Source organism: Bos indicus, chromosome 24 (genome assembly GCF_029378745.1).
Source record: "Bos indicus isolate NIAB-ARS_2022 breed Sahiwal x Tharparkar chromosome 24, NIAB-ARS_B.indTharparkar_mat_pri_1.0, whole genome shotgun sequence".
In the NCBI taxonomy this organism is placed as follows: domain Eukaryota; kingdom Metazoa; phylum Chordata; class Mammalia; order Artiodactyla; family Bovidae; genus Bos; species Bos indicus.
The window spans coordinates 44,854,732-44,869,252 of NC_091783.1; the positions used below are offsets into that span (position 1 = coordinate 44,854,732).

A 14,521-nucleotide genomic window follows, 5' to 3' on the forward strand; every position below is an offset into this window, starting at 1 on the left:
TACTCTAGGAGGTAGGTTAAAAAAGATCTTGCTGCAATTTGTGTCAAAGAGTGTTCTGCCTATGTTTTTCTCTAAGAGTTTTATCATATCTGGTCTTACATTTAAGTCTTTGATCCATTTTGAGTTTATTTTTGTGTATGGTGTTAGAGAGTGTTTTCATTTCATTCTTTTACATATAGCTGTTACATATAATTTTCCCAGCACCACTTACTGAAGAGACTGTCTTTTCTCTATTGTATATTTTTGTCTCTTTGTCATAGATTAGGTGACCATAGAGGTGTGGGTTTATCTCTGTGCTTTCTGTCCTGTTACATTGATCTATATTTCTATTTTTGTACCTGTACTATACTGCAAACCCTGTATTGCTGATGTGCTCATTTGTGGCCAATGCTTTGCTACCCCACAGACTGTAGCCCACCAGGTTCCTCTGTCCATGGAATTTTCCAGGCAAGAATACTGGAGTGGGTTGCCGTTTCCATCTCCAAACATTCTATTAGCTAGAAGAAAAAAAGGAAAGGAGGAAGGGAGGAAGGGAAGCAGGGAGGGAGGCAAAGGGCCTGAACTTGGTTAGGGAGAGAATAGCCACATGATGTATCAGTGCAGACCCTGTGAGTCCTTGGTCAGTCAGGGTTCAGGAACGAAGCTCCTTTGGGAAAAGTCAACTTGAATTCAGAGAAATGTGAGGGGAAGATCAAGATGTTACCTTAGATGCCTGTACCGTGAGCCTGTGTGGGGCTGACGGGAAGTGAGAAGTCTGGCTGTTCCATGCATGATGGGTCATCTGGGGTCTGACTGGCTGTGGTTCCAATGTCCCTGGGCCGGGGATGAGACCCTGACACCAAAGGGAGGGAGAAAGCACCGTTCCATTTAGTGGTTCCAGAGGGGGTCATGGATGCCTTAGACAGAGGAATGGACTTGCCACGATTTCAGAGCTATGTTCAAATTCCACTTCTGCTACTTTTTGCTCTCATAACTCTGGGTAAATCAGTTAACCAATTTGAGCTTCAGTTTACTCAACTGTGAACTGGTGAAAAATGATACTGTCCTACATTAATAACGTAAAGATTAAGAGGAATACTAAGTTAAAGCATCTACCTGGTACAATAAAGGGCCAAAGTAGATCCTAAAAAATAATATTTTTTTTTTTTTATCATAATTGCCAAGAGTTCAGGGTAGGCTTTCAAAGGAGGAGATTCTTCCACTTTACCTGTGGCTTACAAAAGCTGTGGCTACCTTCAGCTACAAGGCTCAGCTCTCTCTACTGGATCCAGCTGGACTTTATCCCTTTTAGATATTCACCTGTAATTGTGATTAATTGCTCTAGACTTGGCCTGAGAGACACAGAGTCTCAGCCAAATTGGCTACACTGAGCTGAGGAGCCAAGCTTTTGACTCCAGTGCTCGGATGCTCTCTGAAGCAAGCACCTTCTGACTTTTCCATTCTCTGCTGCTGACTGAGCCTAGGGGTGTAAATCAGTTCCCTTGGATTTGCCAAGGAGATGCATTAGAAAACTTTAATACTAGTCTTGGAGCCAAATGAGCAGATCATCTGGTCAGTTTGAAGCAGAAATGAGGTACCGGATGAAAAGGCAGAGATGAGGGTGGGTTCTTCCCTAGTATCCAGCTTCACTTGTGATGTTCAGTGAGGGCAACCTCCTTTCCTGGCCTTTATAGACTTTGGGAATAGCTCATGGACGCTTCTGATGCAATGTGAATTTTGCATTTTGTTCAAAGAAAAGAACCAACAGCCCAGATCATGCTCCTGGAAAGCAACATGTCCTTAGCTCCTTTCTTTTCTGATGTTAGTTATGATTTCTTTTTTAAATTTATTTTATTTATTATTTATTTGACTGCACCAGGTCTTAGTTGGGGCATGCAGGATCTTTAGTTGTGTTGCTATACGCAAACTCTTAGTTGTGGCATTTGGAATCTACTTCCCTGACCAGGGATTGAACCTGGGTCCTGTGCCTTGGGAGCATGGAGTCTTAACCACTGGACCACCGGAGAAGTACCTAGTTATGCTTTCTTAAGTATGTAGTCTGCTGAACTTCAGATGGAAAAAAAAAAAAATAGACATCACTGCCTGCACAAAGTGGAAAGGAAAGAGAAAGCATTTTCCCGATGAGTAACTCATGGCAAGTATTAAAAAGGCTGATTTCTTACAATGAGGTCTGGTCACCCATCCATTCCACTCCTAATAAGAGATTTCTCTCTGAGCATCTTTAAAGAGGTAAGCTGGTTAATTCTCTTACTCCAGGTATATTCTGTTAGCATCAGAGTGGCTTGTTCACTACGTAGGGGCCTTGTCTTTTAAGATATGCACTTTCAAATTTTCTTTTTTATAGTTTTCAATCAACTAGATCTTAAATGGAAATTCCATATAAAATGCCAGTGAAAGTGTGGCATTCTGGCTAAAGTGGGATGGGGACCTGGATCTCCCCAACTCATCTTCTCTCACCCACTTTGCAATCCCTTGTTTAGAATCCAAAGCTCCTTGGGGCACAATCTGAAAACCACTGTTCTCTATCTGTCCTTTGCATGGTTCATTTTGAAATATCAGAGGCATCATAGAGGACCTGATAGACCTTCTATTAATAGACACTACAAAAGTAGTGGGGGGCATCATGAAGTATTGTGATGTAGTGGAAGGGAACATGCGTTCACCAAACCAGGTTTCCATGCCTCCCCCCACCTGCAAATGGTGGAACCCCAGAAATGACTTAATCCTCCTGAGCTACTTTTTACCAAAATGGATAATAAATGAGGATATGGACATTCATGTCATTAGTTTATACCAAATTTACCTCTGTAAACTTCCCACCCAACTCCACACAAGATGCCCTTCATCCATGAAATCCAGTTTCTTTGGTCGGCAGAACAAGGCATTTAAAAAGAATTTTACTGGGAAGTTCAAAAAGGGCAGGAGGAGCTTCTATAGGTTCACCAGATTCAAATTACACGAAATAAGACTTTTTGTCTCAGTGAGTTCCAGATTAGCGCATTCAGAGGCCTCTTCTGTTGTTAGGCTTGGTACTTGTAGCTCTAATCTGCAAGAAGGATTAAATACATGCTCACCCAGAAGTTGAAATATTATAACTGTGACTTGGACAGCAACCAAATATGCACACCATTCTAAGAGCATAGGTTCTATGTACAGGATCACATGTAGAATCTTTAAAAACAATGTAAGAGCTCTTTTGGCTGCATGTCTAGGGGAATTTGTTACAGATCTCATCTATAAATATTAGAATCCCATTATTTAAAAAATAATAAAAGAAAAGTATAAGCCATCAAGACCAGACTTGCTTGGGGTTATATTCAGTTATTATTAGTCATCCTCGTTGCTCTTTGGAACAGAGCCTGAAATTAAGACTGGAGGTATCAGTGGTTTCAGGTTTAACCTTTAAAATTCCTAGAGGCTAAAGGGATTTAGCTGAGGGATTTAGCAAAAGGACACTCAGCCCAGCTAGGATGGCCACTTCAAGTGTGTAACTTAGGCTGTGAAGAAGCTGGCTGCCTGGCCCCTGCACCGCCCACCCTGCATGCTTTGGCAGCTAGGATGGACGCTTTCCGAATTGTAAGGTTGTTTACCTTTGGTTTGGATGTGGATGTGACCACAGCCTCTCTGGGATGGTGACCCCGTGTAGCAGCTTGAGTGACCATCTGTCTAAATTCCTATTTGCACACCAGTAATAGAGACACAGTGCAGGACTATCTCTTTGCCCTCCTGTCTGTCCTTCTGATTAGGAATCCTTCCAGAGAGTGTAGACAGCCTCTTAGAAGTGTTTTGTGGGGGAGAATTCCTGGAAGAAAAGAGAGAGAGGAGACTAGATAAAGTCCATCACACCTCTTTTATCCCTGAGGTTAGAGAGACTGGGGTACTGAAACTGTGGGGCCAGAAGAAACGTGGAATTCATATTATACATGGTAAAATGAGACCTGAATAGGTGAAGCGACACCAAAACAGATCCCATAGTGAGTGGAGGCAGACCCGGGGCCAGGACGTGAGTTTTTACCCTCTGAGTCTAAACTTTCGTGCAGCAGTGTCCCAGCTATCATCCTGTGAGGAATAGCAACCCGGTGGTTCTGTTTTACCTTTCTTAATTCAGTGTCCACATTTCCTTTTGTGTTCCTGGAACTCTGTTGCAGGCTTACTCATGGTTGGTTCCAGAGCCTTTTGCTTGGTAGAAACCAAGCTTTCTTCCTTAGCTTTCTTTCCTTTACTCTGTCTTAAGCCCTGACTTACTTTGCTGCTCTTCCCTCCCACTTTTGAGTCTCCCAGCCCCGGGTATTAGATCATCTAAATCTTTCTTTGAGTTGCATACATATGGTTGGCTTTGTTGCTTCTGATTTGTCCGCTGGTTAAGTCACTCTTTCTGGGCCCCAGTTTCTAGTTGATTCCTAACAACTCCAATCGCACACATAATTGGGTGTTTGTGTTGCTTCCTGGAACGCAGCCTTACACACAGGCTATCCCCAACTGTTCCGTTGTTTGAGAAATTGGGGTGAGATGCAGTTCATGGTCCATCCTGTAGCCAAAGTAAGAAGCAAGTGAAAGCTTCACAACATGAAGAGGGGAAAAAACATCCGTTTCCTACAAAAATAGGAAAGGGAAAGGAGAATAGATTGAAAAGAGGACAGATGAGATAAAAAGCATACTTAATGAAAGGATGGTGTCTTTAAGGGAAATTTGAATTAGGGTCATTTGTTCTCCCAAAGCAGTCTTTGCCCTGTTCCTTTATCTGTGTACCTGCCTACCTCCGGATCTACCACCCACCCATCCATCCTGCCACCCGTCCATCTCACATGTTGTCATCTGCTTTTCTGGCCCACGTCAAGTGGATATTGGAGAAGAGCAAATGACCCAGAGCATCCCTAGCACAGCCAGGCTTCGTTGCGTCCAGCTGCGTGTCTACAAGGCTGAGATCCTTTCAGCCACATGTCGAGTGTGAACCCCCCGCCCGTGTTGTATCAGGAATTCCGTTCCTAGACGCCTGTGTCCTGGGTCAGCCAGAGGCACTGGTGGAGACATACTAGGCCCCACCCTACCCAGATGTGGTGTGTCCTTTTGATGAGGGGAAGTGATGGGGCTGGAGGTCACAGAGCAAAGTGGAGCAGCCTCCTCCCCTCCTTTGAAGGAAGCTCTGGAAGCTGTAGACTTTAGCAGGTGAAAAGGAAGCTGTTTGAGAGGCAGTCTGAGGCCCATGGAGGTCCCAGGGTGATGCTGGCTGCAGCTGTGCTGGGGGTGACTTCTGATGCCGGACCGGAAGTAAAGGGATCCCATCCAGTGAACTGGGTGCGAGAGGAGTGCAAACGGAATGCCTGTGCAACGAAAGTTGTTTCTCTCACCCGAGGGGCCCACAGCTGTCTTCATCTTCCTCTAACCCCCCCTGCTCCCCAGCCTGCCCTTTGGGCTTAGAGAGACCCAGAAAAAAAACTGAGCTTGCGCCAAGAGAGAAAGTACAGCTCCTCCAAAATGGAAAGCAGGGTCATCGTCCCAATGTTCTGAATGTGGACTGTTGCAGAGAGCAGGGAGACGTGTCAGGAATGAGAACGGTCTGAGACAGGGCCCCAGGATCACTGCCCAGCTCCACCAGGGAGATGAAAGAATTTTCTCCTTCCTTTGCCTTTTAAATGTAATTCCGTCTGCCCTTCTCCCCCACACCCGCCCAGCTCTCTTGCTGGGAGCAGTGCAGACATTCAGCCATCCTGGGAAAAGGCAGGATCCTTTTCATTACTGCTAGCCTGATTGAAGTCCCCAGAGCTAGGGAGGATTGAATTTTCCTCCCTCTCTGCCTCCCCTGTCCTGAATCCCTCCCCACACAGCTAGGATGCTCCGAGTAGTGAACTGTTGTCCTGTGGGACGGGATGAGGACGGGATCTGGTTGTGGGGGACAGTTTGGATGGTCTGTATCAGTGCTTTTGAGGACACTCCTTATGGAAGAACATTCTCATCTCTTCTTGGCCATGCCTCCGCCTCTCCTGAGTGCTGAGCCCATCTTCCCTACCTTCAGGACAGAGGCCAGCAACCAGGCATGCCTGGGTGTGAGGCTTGGACCGGACCAAGACAGTCACTTGTGGATATTTCTGCAGAGGGCCAGGGGTCATGGACCCACACAGGCTTGTTGTTAGCTTAGCAGTGGGCTTGAAGAAGCCACTTCTCAACTTTGTGCAAAACAAGGACTTAGTCTAGAGGTTTCAAATTTGTTTTAGTGGCAGAACATTTGTTCTCAAATGAAACTATTTACATGAAAAAGAAAAGCTGAGCTGTGCTGGTTGAAAGGAGGGAGAGATGGACAGAGTGGGGATCTTCTGTCTATACCACCTCTGCTCCTCTAGTTGCCCAGCAGAGGTGGCTCCTGAGCTGCCTGGAGACACAGTGATTTCCTCATCCATCCAGGGAACTTTGGCTGTCTCTTTCAAGTTCTGACAAGACTGGAAGTCTTTTTTGTAAGACTAGAAGTCTTTTTTGGGGGTCCAGATCTAGGTGGTCTTCAATTCTGAAATATTGAACTTCCCGTTGTGTATTTCTAATCTGCACCTGAGCTCCACACTTCAGTGCCTGAGGACCAGTTCTTTCTCGTTTCCTGGGTGCAGAATGTGGAATCACCTATGAAACAATCAGCTATAGAAAGGGGTGTGTTCAAGGAGTGTGGTTTATATTTTGCCCATACTGTTCTTTCTTCAATTTAACCTTGACTCGTGCATGGAAGCATAAGCTGATATTCTCTAGTAAAATCTATCATGGATATAGAAGGATTTGTTCCCATGTTGGAGCTGATTAATTCATCCAGATATTTGAATGCTTACTTCATGCAGGAAGTGCTCTAGGTGCTGTGCATTCTAGGTGTCATTTCCTCTTGTCAACTTGAAGGATGTCATAGGCTGTCTCTCAGACATCTCAGCAATTTAGTCATTCTAGTCCTCACCTCTAGTTTGACAGTATTCCCCACTATTTGACCAACAGGCATTCGATGACTAATTGTACGTCAAGACTTTTCTTGAGAAATGCAATAGTTATGTGAGATATAAACCATTGTCTTGTTGTGCATGGGCTTGTTTAGGCTAAAAAAAGGAAAATTTAAACACACACACACACACACACACACACACACAACAGCACAAGATAAAACTTTAAATAATTAAGAACTAAATTGTAGGAATTCCCTGGCGGTCCAGTGGTTAGGACTCTGTGCTTCCACCACAGAGGGCACAGGTTTGATACCTGGTCAAAGAACTAAGATTCTACATGCTATGCGGCACAGCCAAGAAAGAAAAAAGAACTAAATTTTATGCATCTTTTGCTTTTCTAAGAGAAGGGAAAAGGATATAAGTTTTCCAGCGAGGGTGGGATAGATCCTAATTTTGTTGAGCTTGGGACATTAGCAATAATAACCCAAAATGCCATATCTCTATTTCCATTCAACCTGGATATGATCATTACTCAATCCCAAGCCTCTGATTTGCCAAAATAGTGCGAATGCTAAGATGCTCTGAACACCCCTGTGGTTTATTTCTGTTGCAGCATCTCAGGACTAGGAAGAACTGGATGTTTGGCTTTCACTTCTGTTGTCTCGTAAACCTTGTAAAAAGGCAGTAGAAGAGTTCCTGCCGTACCTGTGTGACCTAAAAAAGGCTATTTAACCTCCCAAAGTCTCAATTTTCCCATCCATAAAGTGGAGATACTTTCTATCTCATGAAGGAGTTTTGAAGATTAAAAAAAATTCTGTAAAAAAAAAAAATTCTATAAAGTAGCAACCACGATACTGATTCCCTCCCTTCTTCCTTAAAGCACGCCATGGCTGGCAGGGGATAATGCAGAGCGAGCTGCCTGCTGGGGTTGGTAAACCCCTTTCCCATGTCTTCTTCCCACTGCCCACCTGAAGGGGCTCCCTGCATTGCCACCTTGCCCTTTTCAAGGCTCAGTTCAACTCTTATTTTAGTAACCCCACCCTGACCTTTCTTGCCCTACGTTGTTCACAGTTTGACACTAACACTCTACTCAAACTGACACATGCGTGTCTTACCCTTGGACCAAATTGTATGTTCCTTGCAGGCAGAGATGTCTTATAATTATGTTCCGGCCCCAGTGTCTCATCACGTGCCCTTGTGGCTTGTTGGTGGCTGTGTTTGCAGTCAGAGGGGCTGAGCTGCCTCTCTCTCAGGATAGTGCCACCTTTCCAGGCAAATTCCACGTCCCCTGGGGTTGGGGGGTGCGGCGGGAAGCTACCTGCAGGCCTGGGTGTAGGGAGAGAGGTACAGCTTTTGCAATCTCCATCTCCTTCCTATTCTATCCCAGAGTTTACACCACTTTGTGCATCATTTTAGGCAAAGTCATTGCCTAAAGAGCAATGAGCTCAGTTGAACTTTTCTGAGCTAAAGAGCCCAGTTGAGCTTTTCTAAGGCTGGAGGCACTGCAGCCCAGCATGACTTCCTCTCTTTCCTGAACCAAACAAAATATTGTTACAGCAAACATGAAATCTCTCTTATTTTTCACAAACGCTCTCCAGGCCTAACAAAGCTAGCAAGCAGTCACACTCCTTGAATCAAAATAAGCATCTGCCTCTTCTCTCTTTATCCCGCTTTCCCAGCATTTTTGAGCAACAATTAAGAATGTGAGTATTTTATTAATTCATCTTAGGACTCCACTGAGTGTTTTCTGGATAGCATGCGAACGTATTAAAACCTTAACTTTACCCTTTAATATGGATTGAACACACAGATACAGAATGTACATAGCCTACTTATCCATCAACATTGTTCATGATAGTTGGACTGATAAACTCTGAATATTTCAAAAGTATATAAAATGAAAGGCAACATACAGTAAAGGGAAACTGAGTCATGTGCAGCTGGGGAGAGGATAGGGCCATTTTCACTGGTCTGATTTTTAAAAAAGAGGAGGAAGAAGCAACAGCCCTCCCGGAGGAGATGGGCCTTTAACTGTCTCTTTTACTTGTGGTATCACAGGATAATTTCATAGTAGGAAGGAAGTCAGGGACCCTCTCCCTAAAGAAGTGTGTGAACTCACATGCAATTTGTATTTACATTCTCAGGGACTCTGTGGATCTGTTGGAATCCATTCATAGTTCATGCTGCCTAACTTAAGACTGAAGGATTGATCACACCTGGAAAGAAGATAGAAGGCAGCAGAGACAGTCAGAAATAGAGTAGACAGAAGCTGAAAAGGCCATTGCTTCCAGGCTACTAGCCCAGAAGCACTGCATTTGCCTTTTGTGGTTCTGCTAGTTAGCCATGGCTCTGGGCTTGGTCTGATCCATTGCTGATCAGTTGTCCTGGGGACGCTGTATGCAAACTGTTGAGAGGTATCACTAAGGAAGACTTCTTTGTTCTTTTCCAGCTCCTCACAGCCAGTGACCTTGCAGCCAGTGACCTCAAAGGATTTCAGCCACAAGTAAGTTCCACTGATCCTTTTATGAATTTTGGTTGTGAGAAAACAAAGTTGGCACCAGGGCACAAACCCCCACCTTGGATTTCCAGTGTCTCTGACTCAGGGAACCAGCCTTGACAGTGACTTGGTAGTTTGTCATCTCCCACTGGCTCCTCTCAACTCATCACAAACGAAACCACCTCTTTCTGCTTCCTTAATATTTTATAGTGTGAAAGAGAGTAGACCAAGCTGCTTGGAATGTGTGGTGGTGGGTGATTCAGCATAGGAAAGGGTTAAACCAAGAATGTAGAAGGTGGGATTTTCTCCTGCATTTCTCCTCTTTGGTACTGGGTACTCCCATTTGTGAAATCTTTGTGAGAGAATGCCTTGTAGCCACAGTCTGGGGGCCAGGTAATCTCAGACTCCGCAGAGGCAGATGGTTGAGTTTTGCTGATCTTGTGTAGAAAATGGGCCATTATTATCTCTGGCCAGAATGCTTTTTGGAGGTCACTATGAGCAAGCTACAAGAGGCACAGGCAAAGTCTCTCTTGGGACCTCCCTGGCAGCCTTGAAGATGGAAAATCACCTTGCCTGTCTTTGGAAGGAAGCTTACTGTCTCCACACAAATGCATAACCCACCCCCCACCCCCGCCACACACAAATGCATACCAGACACACACAGTCCTTGTGTTCCGCATGGATCCCAGTGTAGATAGAATGTGTATGCAAAGACAGATAAATCCAAGAGCAAGAAATGAGATATCTCACCCCTGCCTCTGTTCCCCTTTGAGTGGGAAACTTCCTGTCACAACTCAGTGCTGCCCAAGACCCCACCTGCCGCACCTCTGCAGGGACTCCCAAAGGCAGAGCAGGTACTTTCTAATACAAGAATTCCATAAATTTGAGGATGTTTTCTTCTTTAAACACGTTTTATAGCCAAGAGCTCACTGTACCCTTACTACACTTCCCCCATGTGGAGCGTATCCTGTGGGTCCCCTTTTACTGCTGGAGGAAACTGAGACCCCAAGACCTGGGGAGAAGAGGCCTCAGACCACTGAGAGCACTGGGGACCAGATCGGAAGTAGAGTAAGAGGCTTGAGGGAGACAGTGAACAAATTCTAGGGCCCCGCTGCTGAGAGTCAAAGATAAATCCATGTACAGTTTGGAGTGTTTTGATCACAGCTTGTTAATCCTTCTGTCAGGACGCAGTGAGGTTTTAAAAATAGTCAGGAAGCCTTTTGACAATATTGAAAAATGATAATTTATTCAAGTAGTTATTCACATAATGCACACAAGCTTTCAGGTGAGCTCAGAGAATGTAAAACAAAAATAAAAGAAAATCGATTCATGTCCCACCCACCTCCACACCTATACTCACACACAGTGGCAGCCCGGCCAAAGATTTGTTTTTATTTGGAATTTATAGAGGCTTTGTACTGTGTTGCTTTGTGGCTTGAAAAGGATACATAGTGGAGACTGACGTTATGGAAGGTGTGCGTGTGTATGGGTGTGTGTGTGGTTTTGGCATTATTTCTGAGTTGATCATATTCTCTGTTTGTTGAGCCCACAGTTCTAAAGATATTTGATTTAAAATGAACTATTGTTAGATATATTGGGGGTCTGCCCATAACACTTGAGGCCATGATCCTGGAAACGCAGCTCCCCTGCTCCCTGCCGGTTACACTGCGGTGACTGGTGCAGATGGCTCACTCCCTTGGTTCCGTCTGACCTTTCCACATTATTCCATTTGTGTGTCATTCCCCCGCGGCTGGAATATAAATGTGTATTTTTCACTCCTCAGGATGCATGTTCCTGAGGCCAGGAGGCCCTGGGAATCTTGTGGCCAGAGTGTAGTGCCCAGATCAAAGTCAGTTCTTCAGTGTTGTTCCTAAATCAAAAAGGCCCGGATGTGTCTCGCGTCAACACCACCCTCTTGGGTGCTTTTCCAGAGAGAAACAGGACATTGCCCACACGTTCGGGGCTGTGCACCAGTTCATTGACTTCTGTTATTGTTTTCCCTTCTCTCTGGGTTTCAGGTGAAACTGATCCCCAGGCATCCTGATGTCCAGTCATTCATGGGTGTGTTCCTTCCCAGGAACTGTCACTGACTTTCAGGAGGCAATTCACTGAGGACCCCTCCCTGGGCTCATTGTCAGTGGGCCTGTTGGCGTTCACGTGGTCCACATTCACCACTTGCATGGAAAAGTTTTTGTCTTTTTTTTCCTTCCTTGAAGCATTTCCTGCTGCAGCCTCTTAGGGAAAATAGTCATGATTTTCTCTCTCATCCTTGCTGCCCCTCCAGTTTGAAGGTGTGGAGAGCAATGAGTGTACGAGTCTGACCTCTCCTGTCTCCTGTCTCTCTCCTTCTTTTCTTCATCCAGATAAAGAAGAGGAGGGTCAGGAAGTCACTGTCAGCCTTTCTCCCTGTGATTATTGGCTTGTAAAGGCACCATGTTCATTCCTGGAAATAAACACATTACTTTGAAGGTAGAGCCTGATGCTGAGATTTTACAGCCTGTGCACTAGGGCTGAGAGTTCTTCCTGGGTCGGTGAGCTTGGCTTCTGTGCTGGGTGAGCAGGAAGAACTGCCTTACCGGAGGTTACTAGTCTCAGTAGGTTGAAAAAAACACAGATGGAAAGCCTCCTGAAATTCACACCTATGTCACCCAGACTCTTCTCTTAATATTTGGTCCCCTGCAAACACATCTTTCATTTTCCAACACCTTGTTCTTCCTGCCTTTGAAGGAATGAACATATTTGAGCCCCCTCTTCTTATCCTTGGATGACTAGAAATGAGGACCCTCATCTACCTTTCCCAGACCATCTCTCTCCATTCTTGAAAGGATTAAAAGCAGTAGAAGCTTAGTAGAAGCCCCACAGTCATATGACTTCTTCATTTTATTTTTACTCTTTTTTTCCTCTGAGTTAAGAGCTATAAGTTTGTTCACTGTAAAAACTCCAGAATATGTGAAGGTGGTAAAAAAAGTACAGTCTTCTAATTATAAAATAAATAAGTCCTGGGGATGTAATGTACTCCACGGTGACTATAGTTATATTTGAAAGTTATTAAAAGAGTGAGTCTTGAAAGCTCTCATCACAAGAAAAATTTTGTAATTCTGTGTGGTGATGGATGCTAACTGTAAAAAGTAACTAAAAAGAAGAAATTTGGAAAATATTTCGAAAATTTTGAAAATCTCTTTCCACCCCAGAAATACTTATAATGACATTCTGGGGTATAGTCTTACCATAATTATTGTGCAAAAACGTACACATCTATGGGATTTTTAAAAAAAATTGACACTCATATTTTATATGCCTTTTAACCTTTTTTGTTTGTTTGCCTGCTTTTCATGTCACTGGAAAATCTTCTAGCAGCTAGCTATTTTTGTCTTCTTGCTAGTACCATCATTTATTCACCACGCCCCTCTTGCTAGACATTCCATTCCTTTTGCAGGCTGAGCTCTCCAGGAGCAATCCAAGGCAAATGCGAGATCCTCTGCTCTCATCTAGGATACAAATAGCAGCCACAGCTTCTTTGCAGTTAGTTCTTTGCCTCTCCTACAGGCATCTGACGGTTGTTTAAATTTTGTAGTAAAGTGTCTGTGTATATGCCCATGGGCATTTAAGCACATGCTTACAAGGGCCCTGGTGGGGGTGTTAGGAAGAAACAACCATAGCCTGGGGCCCAAGCTCAGATGCAAGTGTCATCTGTCCATCTGCCGTGCTGGAAAGCAACCTTGAGAAGATCCATACCCCAAAAGAGAGCACCGACTAAAGGACTTGGTTCTCACCTGCTTCATAAACGCCCCACTGTCTCAGAGGAGAGAGGAGGCTTCTTATAGGAAAAATTGGATTTTACTTCAAGTATGCCTCAATGACAGGATTTTGGGAGGCAAGTGTAATAGCTGTTATATAAGGGTAGCTATTTTAAAGAAATTTTTTAAATGGCTATTGCTGTTATGGCCAAGAGGACATTTGCAGTGAAAGGTAAGAAGAGTCACTCCGAACACATGGGAAAACATTTTTCAGTTCAGAGAAAACAGGACTTTCAGTCATTGAGCTGCCATTTCATTCAAAGGTGCCCATGGAGAGCTATGTGCTGCACAGACTCTCCCCCAGAATTTGGCAGTTCTGGAATATTCTACCACTATTAGCTTTGTGAACCTGGGGAAGTTGCCTAATAGCTTTAATCCTCATTTTCCTTATTGAGCAAAAAAGCTGTGCTGCTTATCCCACAGATTGTTGTGAGGATCAAATGAGACAATATTGTGAAAGTAACCTAGCATGGTGGCTGCCACATATAGCAAATTCAACTTTTCCTTTCGTTAGAGAAGTGTGTGCTTAGTCGCTCAGTTGTGTCCAACTCTTTACAACCACATGAACTGTAGCCCACCAGGTTCCTCTGTCCGTGGGGATTCTCCAGGCAAAAATACTGGAATGGGTTGCCATGCCCTCCCCCAGGCAGAGAAGTTTCAGTTCAGTTCAGTCGCTCAGTCATGTCTGACTCTTTGCGACCCCATGGACTGCAGCACGCCAGGCTTCCCTGTCCATCACCAACTCCCAGAGCCTACTCAAACTCATGTCTATCATGTCGGTGACGCCATCCAACCATCTCATCCTCTGTCGTCCCCTTCTCCTTAGGTTAAATTATTTAAGAATTCAGATGAAGGAGAAATTGTATCTATGTGAGCAAGCAAAAACGTCTTCTAGGTACGTGGGCCGAGATAGGTGAGAAGGAAGTGAGGCAGTGAACTTACTCCAGGGCAGGGGAAGCCTGGATGAAGACCAAACCAAGGGTGGAGATTCTTGGGTGTGTTATGGAGACAGAGTGCTTTAACTGCTCTGGTTTAGACGGAATATGGTGAGGATATAGCTGCAAATTAGGTTGGGACCAAATTGCACAAGGTCTCCAAAGTCCAGAAAAATAGGCACACTAGTTTAATAATCCTCCATTTATTATCTAATGTTTATTATCTATTATTCAACTTTAATAATATGTTGTTACAAAAGCCTTGATTTGGAGCATGGGCTGATTTCTGTGGTGTAAATATCCCCCCAGTGAACAATTTTAAGCTGTCAATGGTTTAATAACCTGTTTGCAAAGTCTTTGACAGTCAGTTTTCCCGAGTTG

At 44.4% G+C, this 14,521-nt stretch overlaps 1 protein-coding gene across 6 annotated transcripts in view; it reads left to right on the top strand.

Annotated features, from left to right (window-relative positions):
• SETBP1 (SET binding protein 1) overlaps positions 1 to 14,521 on the top strand; it is a 409,906-nt gene that overhangs the window by 197,955 nt on the left and 197,430 nt on the right. For 5 of the 6 annotated variants that reach the window (XM_070778557.1, XM_070778560.1, XM_070778559.1 and 2 more), the window contains one exon: positions 9,361 to 9,414. The exons of the other annotated variant lie outside the window; for it this stretch is intronic. In XM_070778557.1, the coding sequence (XP_070634658.1) occupies positions 9,361 to 9,414 (54 nt within the window). The remainder of the gene's footprint in view (positions 1 to 9,360; positions 9,415 to 14,521) is intronic. 6 annotated transcript variants of the gene reach the window in all.